The sequence below is a fragment of the Cajanus cajan genome, chromosome 2, assembly GCF_000230855.2.
Source record: "Cajanus cajan strain Asha chromosome 2, NIPB_CcT2T_4, whole genome shotgun sequence".
NCBI lineage: Eukaryota > Viridiplantae > Streptophyta > Magnoliopsida > Fabales > Fabaceae > Cajanus > Cajanus cajan.
Window position 1 is genome coordinate 63088723 of NC_138518.1, and position 16957 is coordinate 63105679.

Consider the following 16957-nt stretch of genomic DNA (forward strand, 5'->3'; position numbering starts at 1 on the left):
TAATAAAAAAATTTAGCGACCGATTTTAATTCGGTCGCTAAGTTTGTTTGTATTGTTTAGCTACCGAAATTTAATCGGTCGCTAAAAATTTCAAAAGTTTAGTATTAGCGACCGAATTAAATTCGGTCGCAATTTTTTGATAATTTTTTCAAAATTGGTCGCTAATTCCGTCGCAAACTACGTTCCCATGAAACAAAATTAAACAGCGACTGATTTAGCGACCGATTTTATTGCTACCGATAAAATCCGTCGCTAATTCCGTCGCAAAACAGCGACTGATCAAATTCGGTCGCTAAATTCGTCGCTAAATTATTCAGTCGCTAATTCGGTCGCAACATAGCGACCGAACCGAACCGTTTTATAAAAGTGGATCGGTTAACCGATCCATTTTTTATAAAGTGGATCGGTTTGGTTTTTTTAAAATATGGATCGGTTTTTTTGAAATTGGATCGGTTCGGTGCGGTGCAGTTATCCACTTTTTTACTCATATATGGATCAGTTTTTTTAGAAAACCAAACCGAACCGAACCGATCCACTTTGTAAAAATGGATCGGATAACTGAACCGGTTTTATAAAGTGGTTCGGTTCGGATTTTTTTTCAAAATAGATCGGATTTTTCAATATGGATCGGATCGGTTATGGATCGGTTCGGATCAATTTGAATTTTTTGCACATCCCTAATGAGGCGAGCTATTGAATTTTCATTTAACTTCGACAAAAACAAATGATCCTATCACGTCTGATCGATCAAGCCTAGCTATTCGATCTAAATTCATAGAATAAAAATGAGTGAACCATATGATTTTATTCTATAATATCTGCTATAAACATACAGTAAAAATAGGTCATATGCTACATAATAATAGACACAAATGTTATGACATGAACTCGACAAGCAAATTAATTGGGATGACTTCTACATATTCTTTTTGCATTCATCATAGTAAGGTGATTTTGTCAGAAGGAAGAAAAGTGATTAGTGTTATGTTTTTTTTTTTTTTTTAAGGTTTGTGTTTTTTTAAATGAAGGTTTGTGTTTTTATATTTAAAAAATTATTTAATTTTTGAAAATTAAAGGGAAATCAGAAGCATAAATTTTGTCACTCTTTATACAGAATTTCAAGAACATAAACCGAATGAAAATACTGTAATTTCTTAAAGTGTTAACGAAAATAATTTTAAAAAACTAAAATTTCATCTCAAAGCCGAATAATTATTTAATTTCATAGTTATAGATTTTATCACTAAAAAAGGTCATATGATAACGTTTAAAAATCAAGTTTATCTCTATTAGTGTAACATTTATTAAACAAAATTTAAACCACTAGTATAAACAGTATAATGTTTACTAATAGTATAAAACATTACTAACCAACAATTCTGATAACGTAGAAAATTAATATATTATCACCTTTTTTAAGATAATTAGATTATGATTTTTAGCAAGAAAGGTATGAAATATGATTGAGAATTATTAAAAAATATTTTTAATTTAATCTAATTATACGGTTTACAAATTATTATTATTTTTATTATAATTAAGTGTTATCACAAGTAAATAAGAACATTTCCTGTGTAATATGGAATATTGGAAAGAAAGACATGTGTTCTTGGGGTTACGTGGCCTGTGATGTGTTGATTACAGCTAATATGAATCCAGAAGGCCTGGGGTCACATTCTCCGGAAAACGATGGTTACAATTTGACTCTGATAACGTTAAAAGTAAATGCCAAGTTAAATATGAAGCGCACAACGTACAAACAAACTTCAATTGTGATGAAAAGTAAAGATTTGATTTTCTTGGGTAATATTAATTAATTCACGCTACGTTGTATAATTTGCAATGCAAGATAGAAAGAGAGAAATAGAGAAACACGTAAGAAAATTTATTAGATGATATGAAGAAGGGACACGTAGCAGAAGAGATAAGAGAGGCCGGCGCCAAATTCAATTGACTTAACCTTTTTCTTACCCTGCTTCTCCTTAATTGCTATTTATAGTACGTACGTCCCAGAGTCTCATACAAATTAATCATAACCACATTTCTCTCCCTTTCTTTATTTTCTCACGTATCCACGCTAACTAGCATGGGGAGATCACCTTGTTGTGACAAAAATGGCCTCAAGAAAGGACCCTGGACACCAGAGGAAGACCATAAACTCATCGATTACATTCAGAAACATGGCTACGGCAATTGGAGAATACTCCCAAAGAATGCTGGTATGACGTCATAAATTTAATCATCTTCATTTTAGCACAAAAAATTAACATCAATGGTAGTGAGAGTTGAGGTAGCTAGCATGCACACAAAGTTAAATCTTGGAATAATAACTTTTGTTGTTGCTTGTATTTGAACTAAAATGAATGGCTAGCTTTTGCTTCCTTTTTGATTGAGTAGGGTTGCAAAGGTGTGGAAAGAGTTGCAGACTTCGTTGGACAAACTATCTCCGACCAGACATAAAGCGAGGTCGGTTCAGTTTTGAAGAGGAGGAGGCTATAATACAGCTACATAGCATTCTTGGGAACAAGTAAGCCTCTTTGTTGCTTTTGGTCAAAACTTCATGAGTCAAATATTATTATTGTTTATGAAAGTGGGTTTTGAAGCTTAATAGTTAATTGATATTATTAATGGATTGTGTAGGTGGTCAGCTATTGCTTCTCGCTTGCCCGGAAGAACAGACAATGAAATCAAGAATTACTGGAATACACACATTAGAAAAAGGCTTCTAAGGATGGGAGTTGATCCTGTGACACATAGGCCAAGGCTTGATCTATTGGACCTCTCTTCCATCCTAAGTTCATCCTTCTATGGTTCAAGTTCCACACAAATGAACATGCAAAGACTATTTGGCACACACACACTGGTGAACCCCCAGCTTCTAAAGTTGGCCTCGTCACTCTTTTCCTCTCACCAAGGTGAACACCTCAACATGTGTGCACAAAACGGTGAAGAGAATCAGCTTTGTGATCCACAAACTCAGAACCAAATCCCACACTTGGTACAGAATCAGGACTTGACTCAAGAAGCATGTGAAACAGCTTGCAGCACGATGAATATTCCCCCTTGTGTTTCGTTGCCTTTCACTCAATCACAGTTGGCTGAACTTGAATCCAATATGAACCCATACCATTCAATTTTCCATGACTCTGGCTTTCAACAACAGTCTCAGATAAGTGATTGGCATTGCAATGGAATTGATTTAAGTAGTGTGACAAAGACAGAGAGTTATGTTCCTCAATTACCAAGCTACAATTACCCCGCCTCTGATTATAATGCAAATCTTATGGACCCTCCAATGTCATTCCCTTCGGTTCTCTCAACGCCTTCGTCGAGTCCCACACCGTTGAACTCGAACTCGACTTATGCGAATGGGTGCAGTGGCACTGAGGACGAGACAGAAAGCTATGTCAGCAGCAATTTGTTGAGATTTGAAATCCCAGATATGTTAGGTGTGAATGAGTTCATATAATTATTAATTAATGTATTCACATCATCAAACAATCGTATTGAACAAAATTGGATCAACCAAATGCATCGACTGTGTTGATACTTGTAACATTTTCTAAATTTTTATTAGTATTGGTAGTTGACTTTCTTCATCGAGGCTTTCCATGTGTTAGGAAGCAAGTAAAAAGGGCTTATCCCTTTTGTAATTATTTATTGTTTAAAGTTTCTATTATTGCTATGTTACTGTGGGTGTCTGTTTTCTTCCTAATATTAACAATCTATTATAACATATATTAATCGGATTACATAAACAAAGCCCTCATCCAAAACAATTACGTACGTAAGTCACTTCAACACAAGCAATGAGTCTTATGCTCGACAAAAGATCAACATATATATAAAGTTGAAATGCCAAATCGATTTATTATTTAATTATGTAAATAATGCATTTTCCTAATAATTAAACAAAAATACATAGAGAGCGCAATTTTAATAAACTATCGATTAATTAAAAATAATCTCAAATATAGTTTTTTAAAACAATTTTATAAAAATAAAAGATGTAAGCATTCATAACTATCCATGACTGAGTGACAGGAGGATAAACAATTTTCATACTACATGTTTTTAATTAATATTACATTATATACACACAATTAGAAGTTTTAAAAATACACGTTGTTATGTCGGCTGAATGCTTCTCAAGATCACTTTTTTTTTCTTTTTTTTATAGTTATTTTATTTGTATAGTTGGATTTGGAGTATCTTGAATTAGAAAGATTTGGCAAATTAAAATAGAAAAGATGAGAAGAGAAAATTTAGGAGTGTACGTAGTAGGGGACACAGAGAGGAAGTGTGCATTTTAGAAACAATGACGATTGAGGAGAGAGGCAAGAGTTGTGGTTTGAGATATTCCGACAGTGAGTCCAAAATGCCGGCGAGGTGGCCGGAGATAAACGCCGGAGCACGTGAAATGGACACGTGTCGACGACACCTGTTGTCTTTTAACGCAGTGACAACGAATAAAGTACTATAAAATATGATTTTGAATGGCGGGTTTTGACCAAAACACTAGGGTACGTACGTGGCCGTGCGCCAGCGGCGTCACTGCTATTTGTAGGGCCCACCACACAAGCAACGATTGCTTTTTCATTGAAAATCATGGCATGCATCTTGTGCTGTTTTTATTTTTATTTTTATTTTTTTCTGGAAGGTTAGATTGTATGGGATAATATTAATTGCGTCAGCAGTGGGGACACGTGGGCTCAATAATACAGGGAGGAACAATTTCGGTTAACCTGTTGGCTAGGCTAACGGGACAGTCTTATTCACTTCAAGGTAAATATATTTTAGAATTATATAAAAATTCTTGTTAAGTTGGTTAACGCAATTAATTAGATATTAATATGTTAGATTGGTTGACACAAATAATTACATATTTGGTTCGATGTGAGTTCAATACTCCATAAGACTGTTAAGTTTTTGTACCATCCTGGATACAGGGCTGAGATAATGATAATATCGCGGTTACTGTAAAGAGTAATGATGGCCACCTTGGAATGAGGAACCTTGTCCACCTCAGCACCTCGGTATAAGGTACCTTGCCCACCTCGGCATAAGGGGATCATCAGACACGTTGGTATGTGAATAACTTAACCACAATTAACTTACCACGGATAACGACACAGCAGTTACATGAGGTAACCATACAGCACAGGTAATAAGAGAGAGATGAATGAAGGTAGAACACAGACTAACTTGATCGTCAGAGTCCTTTTTGCAGATACATCCGAGGAACGCGAAGACAGAAGATCAGATGTTATAAGGAAGACGACTTACGTGAAGAGACGAGTTGAGATCGGTAAGAACATTTGGCGACTTACGTGAAGAGACGAGTTGAGATCGGTAAGAACATTGGGCCTTGAGTGGTCCTCGGCTTTCATATCTAATGTCATACTCAGACAATTTAATTGACCAAGCTGTCATTCGACTAGCTAGATCAAGCTTCCTGAGTATTTGCTTGATGGGATAGTCAGTCTTGACCACAATTGGGTGACTCTGGAAATAAGGACAAAGTCGGCGAGCCGAGGTCACCAATGCCAACGCCAGCTTCTCAATTGTTTGATATCTTTTCTCGGTATCCTGCAAAACACGACTGATGAAATAAATGGGAATTTGTTTTTTACCATCCTCTTGTACAAGCGCTGCGCTAAGAGCATTATCAGCTACAGTAAGGTATAATAAAAGTTGAGCTTGGTTGCGTGGCTTAGACAAGATGGGTGGAGCAGACAAGAACTCCTTGAAATCGGCAAAGGCTCGTTCACATCGGTCGTCCCACTGGAAATCTTTTGGCTTTTTGAGTAGAGAGAAAATAGGTTTGGCTTTCTCTGCCATTTTGGGAATAAACCGAGATAACGAGGCAAGTCGACCTGCCAACCTTTGCACCTCCTTGTGATTTTGTGGACTGCGCATATTAATCAGAGTTTGACATTTATTGGATTCGCCTCGATTCCCCTGCAAGTTATCATAAATCCCAAGAATTTTCCACCTTGGACGCCGAAAACACACTTCTCGGAATTTAATCTCATATTGTGGCGCCAGACTTGTTGAAAAATCTCCGCTATGTCTTGAACATGATCAGCAGGTGACTTGGTTTTAATTACCATATCATCAACATAGACCTCAAGGTTACATCCAATTTGCTTGGCGAACACCTTGTCCATTAATCATTGGTAAGTTGCTCCTGCATTCTTGAGTCCAAAAGGCATAACTCGATAACACTAATTGGCACGCTCAGTGATAAACGCTGTATGGTCCTCATCTGGGGGATACATTAGAATTTGGTTGTAACCTGAATATGCATCAAGAAAGCTGAGCATGTCATATCCTGAGGCTCCATCAACTAACCTGTCAATGCTGGGGAGTGGGTATGAATCTTTGGGGCAAGCTTTATTCAAATCTGTATAATCAACGCACATATGCCATTTGCCATTAGATTTCTTAACCATAACAACATTGGCCAACCAAGTAGTATACTTAATTTGGAATAATCCCCCTTCTTTTGAACTTCCACTCAATGAAACCCACCCAAAAGGTGGTTCTCCTAATTTCACTTGATAAAAATGCATAAATTTAGCTAAACTTATCTCTATTCCCAACACCGAACACAACACCTGAAAAGCACGAAGAAACCCCCAACTATTTAGATGTAATTGACTCGGTGTTATGTTGACCTTCTTTAAAAATTCGCACTCAAATGTTGTAAAAGGCATCAGCACCCCTAAGTCCTTGAATACACAGTTATACATATACACGCTAGGCGTCACCATTGACCCCTCAAAGAACACACGTTCTTTGGCTAAACAAGCCTCTATTAAGACATGCCCTAACATGGGAGGCACACAAAATCTCAAATTACATTCTAACATCCCTACCCCTGTCGCATCCTCAAATTTGCTACAGTATTGACCAACATCACCTCTAACCCATTCATACCAGTTACTAGTATCTTTGGGTGAGAGTCTTTACGGTTGTTTCCTCCCCGTTTTCGAACCGTGATTTCTTCCGCCTCAGTCACCTTATCTTTACCTTTAGCACTCCTCACACTACTTTTACCCATTGCAAAACACAACACACAAAAAAGAAGACTCAAAGCAAAAGATCTTGGTAAATACCTGGAATGGCGTAAACACCCACAAACATTGTAACTTCACACCTCACTTCAATAAGGGGCGTAAACTCGAGGCAACAAGTAATGTTTCAATAGAGCCTCTTTCTTTAAATAATTATTATTACGACGCTTGGGCACCCAAAACTCTCCTTTATTTTCTATACCGCTTCTCGAGGGAGCTGTCGTTTCATATGCGTCATGGCCATTAATGACACGCTCTCATATCTACTGTAATATGTCCTTGAAACGACACCCCTTTATTATTAGTTTACAGCTGTTAGAACTCAAACGTTTCGCGCCTCCTTATTATTAATTTACAGCTGTAAAACTCAAACGTTTCACTTACTTTTACTTCTGCAACCTTAGGTTTACTGTTAATCTCTTGCACTCTTACATCGTTTAGAGCTTGGGGGGCTTGTGTACCATCCTGGATACAGGGCCGAGATAATGATAATATCGCGGTCACTATAAAGAGTAATGATGGCCACCTCGGCATGAGGAACCTTGTCCACCTCAGCACCTCGGTATAAGGTACCTTCCCCACCTCGACTTAAGGGGATCATCAGACACGTTGGTATGTGAATAACTTAACCGCAATTAACTTATCACGGATGACGACACAGCAGTTACATGAGGTAACCGTACATCACAGGTAATAAGAGAGAGATGAATGAAGGTAGAACACAGACTAACTTGATCGTCGGAGTCCTTTTTGCAGGTACATCCGAGGAACGCGTAGACAGAAGATCAGACGTTATAAGGAAGATGACTTACGTGAAGAGACGAGTTGAGATCGGTAAGAACATTTTGCGACTTACGTGAAGAGACGAGTTGAGATCGGTAATAACAGTTTTTATGCACCCAAACAAATATTAATACACATATTTTATGCAATTAAATAATTTAAATTAATTTTAGTTATAAATTTATACCAAAATATATAGAGAATTTAATAAAGGTATATTCTCATTATACAATTGAAATTTTACATTTAACTTCTATAAATAAAAAAAAAAGAATAAATTATATTTACATTTTTTGTATTTTTTTGAGATTGCACTCGATATCTCTCTCTCATTTGACCTTTTTTATTTAATCTATTTTGAAGAAACTCTATTAAGTGATAGATAATATGTTTTTATGATTATTCGTCAATTTAAATTAATAAAATGAAGTATCAAATGATTTTCAAAATTTTTTAAAAATTTACAAATTTGATCTATGCATTAAGAACTGTAAATTTAACAATTAGATCGTTAAGATTTGATATAAAACACGAGTTATTGAATGAAGTATGTCTACCTCCTAATATATATATATATATATATATATATATATATATATATATATATATATATATATATATATATATATATAGATAGATATCTTAACATTCAAATTACAAGCAACTTTCCCCACATAGTGAGGGATTGTCGCTTCTCATGATCTCTATTGCAAGCTGTTAACTTTACCCAAACACGTTTCTATGATATTTTAGATAACTATACTTGGATTAAGAATGACATTCAAAACTTTAACTCACATGTGTTTTGTGTCGTTATTTGGTGGGCATGGAGATCTTGTAATGGCAAAGTTTTAGCTAGCAACCATCCCGTCCTTTTTAACGAACAACAACAAATATAGATAGAATTAATCATCCATACATTACTAGTGTAAAGTTTTTTACACTGACAACCAATCATATCTTTTAAATTATTTTATTTTATTTTATTTTATTAAATAAGCAAATAACATGACACTATTAAAATATATGATCGGTTGTCAATGTAAAAATACTTTATACTAACAGTGTATATGTGATTAACTCATATAAATAATGGTTGGAAACATCTTTCTTTGTTTTTATACAACTACATCAAACAATCACCCCCAATAAATTCAATACACCGAGTTCATTGGCATCCTGGTTATGACAATGTCATGGTATATACTAAATGTAGTTGGAAGTGGCTTAGGAAACCTTGGGAGAACTGATTTTAGAGGCCTCATGAGGGATGAAGATGTTGCCTAGAGTTTTGAATTCATAGGCTACTTGGGCACTTCTACTAGGGCCTCGTCATTGGCCTGGGATTTAGGACACACATAAATGTACGTTGACTCTATGCAAGCAATCCACATTATCAAACAAGAAGTTCCGATCCTCTTACTCATATCTATGTCATTATTTGTTTGAATGTCTAATAAAGTAATAATTGTTGAATCGTGATTGGAACTTTCAAATCACCCATAATTACGAGATGGTAACCATTGCTAGATATCCTTGCTAAGATAGGTTCCTCCATGATGAAGCTATATATAATGATAATGGAAAATGTACCATCTACAATGTCCTTGGCTCTCCATGCAGACATTATAGGAACTAGTTTTATTCGTTTGTCTTTTTTTTTTCCCCTGCTTCTTTTTTTTACCATTCATTTAGCAAAAGAAAATGTACACGCAGTTATTTTCAATGAAATAATAATACTTAGATTTAAGTTTCTATAATACATAACAAGGTCTGTCGACAATAATTAGCATGTTTTCATCTAAAATTAAAAAATAATAAATTTTTTAGGTTATTTTTCATTTTATAAGAAAAATATGTAATTCTTTAAAACAGGTTATAACCTGTGATGATCAATAAGGTCAACTTTCATTTAGCTAGGGACGGATCTATTTATTGGAGTGTGGAGACAATTGCCTTCACTAACGTTTTGAATTTATTTATAATAATATATGATATAATTATAAATTATTTTTATAATTTGAAATACTGTAAAAAAATTGTAATGAGAATATTGGCTTCACAAATTCATTTGGTCTTATTCTTTTCTCTTTTTTAATTACACATCAAATACTTCTTTTATTTATATTTTATATTATTAATAAAGGAGATTTTTGTATTGGTAATTATGTTTCATTCTCTCATTTTATTGAACCATTATTTACCCTTAATAGTAATACAAATATGGTATTTAAGTCTTTTCTCTTCTCCACTTTTTTTGGTATATTTATTATTTTCTTCTTGTATTTTTAAAATAAATATATATAGGGAAAAATAAAGTATTTTTTCTAGTTGTTTTATAATTGTAGCTCACGTACTATTCCTATGTTAAGTTAAAAAATTTATCTTAATTTTTCACTACAAACTATATTTTTTTATTTATCTTTATATATAAACTTGAATTTTTTTAATCGCATATCCAAATACCGCTTTCTTTTATCGCTAATTTTCAATAATAATTTAAATTATCAATAATAAAAATAATTTTACATTACAATTCAAATTATTCAATATAAATTCAAAATTTGATTCATATGTATTTAAATATAATTATTTATTATGTATTTTAATAATACTATGATTTTTGTATTAATTTTATTATATGAAATAAAATATGTATTATATAATAGAAAAACTAATATATATAACCCCACTATTTAAAATCTCTCTATCGGCCACTGCTTTCATTGTGAGATAAAGGTTATACTTTCCCGTTCTAGAATGACCCTTAAATGATCTATTCAAAAGCACGTTTAAGCATTTGTTTATCTGTTTAGCATGTGCTGCATGCATACATTTCTTCAATAGTTATCATTATCATAGATGACAAACAGCATTTCTAAAGCAAACAAGAAGTAGTGGCAACATGTTTATGGTCGGTCTGCGTGTTCTACCAGATCGCTTCATCTCTAAATTTGCAACATTTTTTCATGTCCTTTTGTGTATATATATGCAACTTGGAACACGTCTCTCTGTGATACACCCACAATTGGCTGCGCACGTTTCTAAATTCTAACTTCTTACCACATTCACTCAAAATATCCGAACCCCAAAAAGTGTGCAATATTAATATACGACAAACTTAACTTTTTTTTGTTCGTGTACTTTCCATTTTTTTTATCTCACTGATTACAATTATTAAAACAATAAACAAATAATATTAATATTATAACTTTATTATATATAATTTTTCCTTGGTCAAATTCTCTTTTTTATTTATTTTTTCTTTATCATGGAAATTGTCACTATAAAAAATGTTATACGTAATGACATATAAAAAGTGTCATTATAGGTACAATATATGTAAGTATATGTTTATTTGACATATAGTTACACACAACTTTAGTGTTAATTTTGAATGAGATTTAACAACATATTTTGTGTGTCATTATAATTTATACTTACATTTTTTAATAATATATCAAACATATATTATAATTATTATGTGGGTAAAAGTAAATTTTAATGACATATATAGTGTCATTATAGGGTGTGTGTCACTGTATGACAATTTTGTTATAGTATATTGTAAAAAAAGTATTACTAAAATGATAACAAATTAATAACAGTAAGTTTTAAGTTTTTGGTCATCGTCTTTTAGACACAAAGTAGTTACCAATTTTATATTTGAATCTAATTCTACTTGGATTACTCATGCTGGTATAATAAGTTTCAAGTTTGACTATAATAAAATAAAAAATTAATTTAATAAAAAATGAATCGGTACAATTGATACACTCTCGTTTTGACAATAGGCATAAATTAATTTTTTTTTCTAGGCAAAAGTTCATAATATTAATAAAAATAAGTACTATACAAAGGATACTTCAACCCATACAAAACTAAAACATAATAGAGTACATTGATAATATATCACCAATTCACTAAACACAAACAACTAAAACAAACTATATCCTTGTATGAAAATTTAAGCTAGTTACAAAGAAATTCACTAAAACTCCAAAAGCTAATAACTAACATTTGATTTCAATAATGGTGACACACGAAAACTAGATGTAGCAGACCTATAGCACATGGACGTGGAGATAATGGCAATTAAAAAGACACTAGCCAAATACTTATGATGCCAAAACAAGGAACGAGAGTTTGCAAATTATAACCAAAACAACAGGCACCCTTTCACGAAACAACAAACACAATAGGTAGCAAACTCAACTTAAAAAAAATTAAGACATGCACATGTTTGTGTTGACCAAGAAAAGAATTGATAATAAAAGTTATGATCTTTAGCCTTCAACCATTTTTAGGAGCGTAGTTTTATCAATTCAAGCATATCTGTTGTAGAGTAAATGTTGTCGGAAAAAACAATTGCATTCCTTGCTAGCCATAAGCTCTAGAGGACAATCAACCATATCACAGACCACTTATATCTCATGCATGTTTGGATTACAATTGGGCAACCCCAAAAATTGTGCAAAATGAGCAGTGTATATATTTGGCAAAACAGAAGAAAAATCACACCATTCCAAACAAAGCATCCATACATTGTAAGCAAAAGAACACTCAAACATAATATGTGAAGCAGTTTCCAACTGATGTGTACACCACACCAAACAGCAGAATTTAGGATAACATTCCTTTTAGCAAGATTTACTTTTGAAGGTATTCTATCAAACATCACCCTCCAAGCAAAACAAGGGACCTTAGAGGGAACTAGTCTGCACCAAATTAAACCTATGCAAAAAATTTCTAACCATCAAAGATAAAAATTTTAATATAATAAAAATTTTATTTATTAAATATTTCCTACTATTTTTTAATCATCAAAGATAACTTTTTTCTTAATGAAATTACAAATATCTTTTATGAGAGACAATCTTATTTAAACTGAGTACAATTAAAATAACAAAAAAGAAATCTTCTAAATTAATATTGTTGCATACTGAAAATTCGAAATGAAATAATCGATTTAGCTAAAAGCAACCCGCCAATTAATTGTTAAATGACATTTTTTTTACATTGTTTTTGGTATATAATGATGTTTATTAACATTGTGATCAGTATATTCGTATTTAACTATATTGATAATTAAATATTCTCTTAAAAAACTATATTTATAAATTTGTGAGATTCTAAACAATTTTGATTTGCATGTATCTACATCAATATATAAAAGAGATATCTCTCTTCCTTTTCACTTTTATTAAGCTTTTTATAACTTTCTATTATATTTCATTATTTTTCTACTAGTGTATTTCTTAGAGATTAAACAGGAGTGCACCAAAAAAAGAGAGAAAAACAGGAAGAAAAAAAAGTGTATACTGAAAAGGTAATTATCCATTACATACTTTTTTTAACAGCCTAGTATGAGTAAAATAAATTCCTCCTGAACGTATTTTTGCCTAAAACTTAAGACATTAAATACACTTTAAATATCTATAATATTCCTCGACTGTTTAATACTAGTAGTAGGTTCAATAAATGCGAAGCTGCTTTTTTTTTTTTTTTTTTTTAGATCAATTAAACTTCTCAATCATTAACTGGCCGAGAACATGCAACAACATGAATCATGAACGTACGGTTTCTCACAGTTTCAGTGATCCTTGCGGTAGCCAAGTTAGGTGCGACATATGTGTTTGGTCAAACATACATGTTCAACCACCTATAACCATATATGGTTGGCATTAAATCCCCATATATGATTCGAAGATTCCCCAATTACCCAATTTTGGGTTACCGATTCAGCAGGTCACCAATCCCCTTCTCTTGTGCATGTAAGCTGTTCGTCATTTTTGCGTCGACAAAGTTTATGTACGTCCTATTCATCATTGAAACTTGAAAGATGAGATTTGTATTTTTCAACTTGTCCTAAAAGCAAAGGACATTATTCATTTCCGCATATTAGAAAAATTATTCTACATTAATACCCGAGACATGGATGGTTCATTAATTTTTTTTATTTTATTTTTGAAATTAAAAACAATAAAAATTTATCTAAATTATAAATATAGTACAATTTTAGATGTAAGAATACGGCATTGCTTGTGTTGACTAGCAGCCGACCACATCAGAAATGATGAATCAGAGAGACAATAACGTTTGTGTAATTCTACGATCCTCTCGCTCGCTCGCTTTCTTTCTCGACCGTCCAAAGAAAAACCTGCTTCACAGCTTTTTAAGGTAAAAAAAGTGGGTTTGTGTCTTTATTTCAGTTTCTCTCTTTATTACTTCCTTCTCTTATAATAATATCTGCCCATGTTTTCTTTATCTGTTCCTTTTTCTTTTTTTAAGTTAACCAAAGATATTTTTTTTATCACGAGTTAATAATAAAGACTAATTATTTAAAATATTGAAATTTATTTAAGAGACTAATTTAGTAATTATGTGATATATATCTTGATTCTTTGTCTGTTCTTTTGTCTTCTTTGTGATCAAGTGGTACGTGGAGAAAAGTGTGCAATGCGTAGAGAAAATTTTGGATTGGTCGGAAACTTTCTCTTGCGGCATTAGGGCCTTAATTATTGTGTGCGTCTCTCTCTATATATTTATTTATTGCAACTCTGAAACGAATAAAGGTTGCTATCCAGCTTTCACATACAAAAAAAAGTGAATTACCTTTGTCCTTTGTTTTTTGTCGCTAATGTAGAAGCAAAAGTTTTGCTTGGTGTTATGGGGTTGGGTAAGGCAACTACCCAATGTTTTAAGAACTTCAAATTATTAATGTATACTACTATCATCATAGCTTGATCAGAGTTTGATAACAGTCCATTAGAACTTTAACATATGTGTAAAATCCAAAACCTAAGCTTTTGGAGTCAATACACCTTTTTACGGATTTGAATTTGTGTCTCAATTATTATTATTATTTTTTTTTTTCTATTTTCGAGTGCGTTTGTGGAAAGTCAGAAATGGGGTAATTCATCCGCGGGAAAGCTTGATTCTTTGCTTTTCAATTATTTCGAATGTCGTCTTATAATTTTTTTTCAAACAATGACATTGCAGGTATTACTTTTCATTAAAATAAAATAGTTTATTTTACTAAAATCGTTGACAGACTCTCACTATATATGCACTAACAAGAAAGTTTCAACAATATATATACTTTTGAGCTCTAACTTAATTTGCAATGAGATCCAAAGTCCAAAATAAAAGGCTTATTGCGGCTAAGATATTCGGTATTAATTCTCGCAATTTATATGATTTAACAAGTGTGTTTGATGTCTTCAATTGACATAATACAATGCCCCACTACACATCATCGAGAAAAATTCAACAATATTTACTTTTAAATTCTAACTCAATTTGCATAGATCCAAAGTCCGAAATGAAAGACTTCTAGCGGTTTATATAAGATTTAACCCACCCCCTAAGTTGAAACCAACTCAAAATAGATCAAACACCTAACTAGAATTGTCAAAGGTTTCCACGAATACAAAGTGCACCTAATACGCACTAAAACGTGCTCTCTGTGGATAAGATGACATCATTAGTACAAAAGTCAGATTATACAAAGAAAGAAGGGTACATGTATAATTAAGTGAACGAGTGTTGTTTAGTGGGAAACTGTTGAATTACTTCAGACAAATCTGCAAGCTAGTATGGGCACATTGGAGCTCCTCCGTGGTCAATGAATCCCACTATAGTAATTGGAAGTTTAATGAGATCTATGTCACATGGGTGTATAAATCGCCACTCAACAAAAACTCGCCAAACAACTAAATAAGATGCATAGGTGGTGTATATAAATATATAGAGATCCATTCATGTCTATTTTTAAGATATGACGATGATTGAAAGTGCCCTATATTCAAATATCAAAGTTTTACTCTAATTTTCAATCCACCACAAACGAGTGACTGTTCCAGAAAAAAACACAAACTTTCGGCGGGGTTAGATCATGAAATTGAAATTGGTTTCAGGAACGACTCTTGTCGTAATCCTGCAGTGATGAGAAAAGCCACGTTATTAAGTTCGATCAGTCCAATAATTAGTTTAATGATGTGATTGACCGATAAACTTGTTTTGATTAGTTAAAGATTGCGTGGAACTAAAATTGTAGTTTTAGCCAAAGTGCACCTGTTACCTACACTCTGTAGCACCAATCCTTTCCTTATCATATATCATATATCATATATTAGGATATGCACCAAACAAAAATGATGTACAACGAGCAGAAGTCAAAATTATTATTTGGACAACGAACTCGGTCACTACTAGGGATGTTACCCAAGATTTATTATTTATTTCTTTTTTCTTTTTTTACTATGACAGAAATATTTATATAGTTTATTGAAAATTAGTTTTATTCAAAACTTTCATTACATTAAAATTATCTCTTTTAATATTATTTATTTTATTAAATTTAAGATTTTGAAGTTTGATAATCAATCGCAATAGCAACATACATCAGTACAATCTCATCAATTTAACTGTAACTATGGGTTAAATTTACGTTCCTTGTAGTCCAAGAATTTGTCGTAAGCAATTAAACATTAAAAACGCATATTTAATTACATATTTATTAAACTATGCCCATTTTATGTTGACAAAGTTATGGGTTCATTCCAACTCTAATTTAAAGATAAGCAATATGGTAAAGGGTAAACTTTTTATGAAGTGAAAACACAAGGATTTGTATAGCGAAATTACTTAACTACTTCATCTGTTTCTGAAAAATGTTACTTTAATAGTTTTAATTTATTATAAATTATTTGTCACTTTAAAATATATTAATTACAATTTTCATTTTATCTTCTTTTTCTTTAAATAATTATACTCATAGGATAATTTATATAATAATTTGTACAAGTATCATTTGTATACATCAAATAATTATTAAAATTTTAATTTATCTTTTCATTTATTTTTATTTTTGGGTCCACACACAATCCGATTTTCCAAGTATAAATTATTAGATTCAGGCCTTAATAAGCCCACCCAACTAGCGAGTTGATATGGGCCTTAGGGGTTTGGGGAGTTTGACTAGGTTCCTTAACACTTTAAATACAGTGGGGCCTGAGCTTGGGGCCTTGGGCTTATTTCTACAGCTCCTTCTTAAACTTATATGAGATTTTTTTTTTCATTCTCTCTTTTCT

At 32.4% G+C, this 16957-nt stretch overlaps 1 protein-coding gene across 1 annotated transcript; it reads left to right on the plus strand.

The window, feature by feature from the left end:
• The first annotated feature begins 2010 nt into the window (after positions 1 to 2010).
• LOC109812029 (transcription factor MYB102) lies at positions 2011 to 3690 on the plus strand. Its single transcript, XM_020375888.3, has 3 exons — positions 2011 to 2219; positions 2398 to 2527; positions 2641 to 3690. Exons 1-3 carry the CDS (start codon positions 2087 to 2089, stop codon positions 3467 to 3469), a joined length of 1092 nt encoding a protein of 363 aa, XP_020231477.1. The 5' UTR covers positions 2011 to 2086; the 3' UTR covers positions 3470 to 3690.
• Positions 3691 to 16957: the final 13267 nt, after the last annotated feature.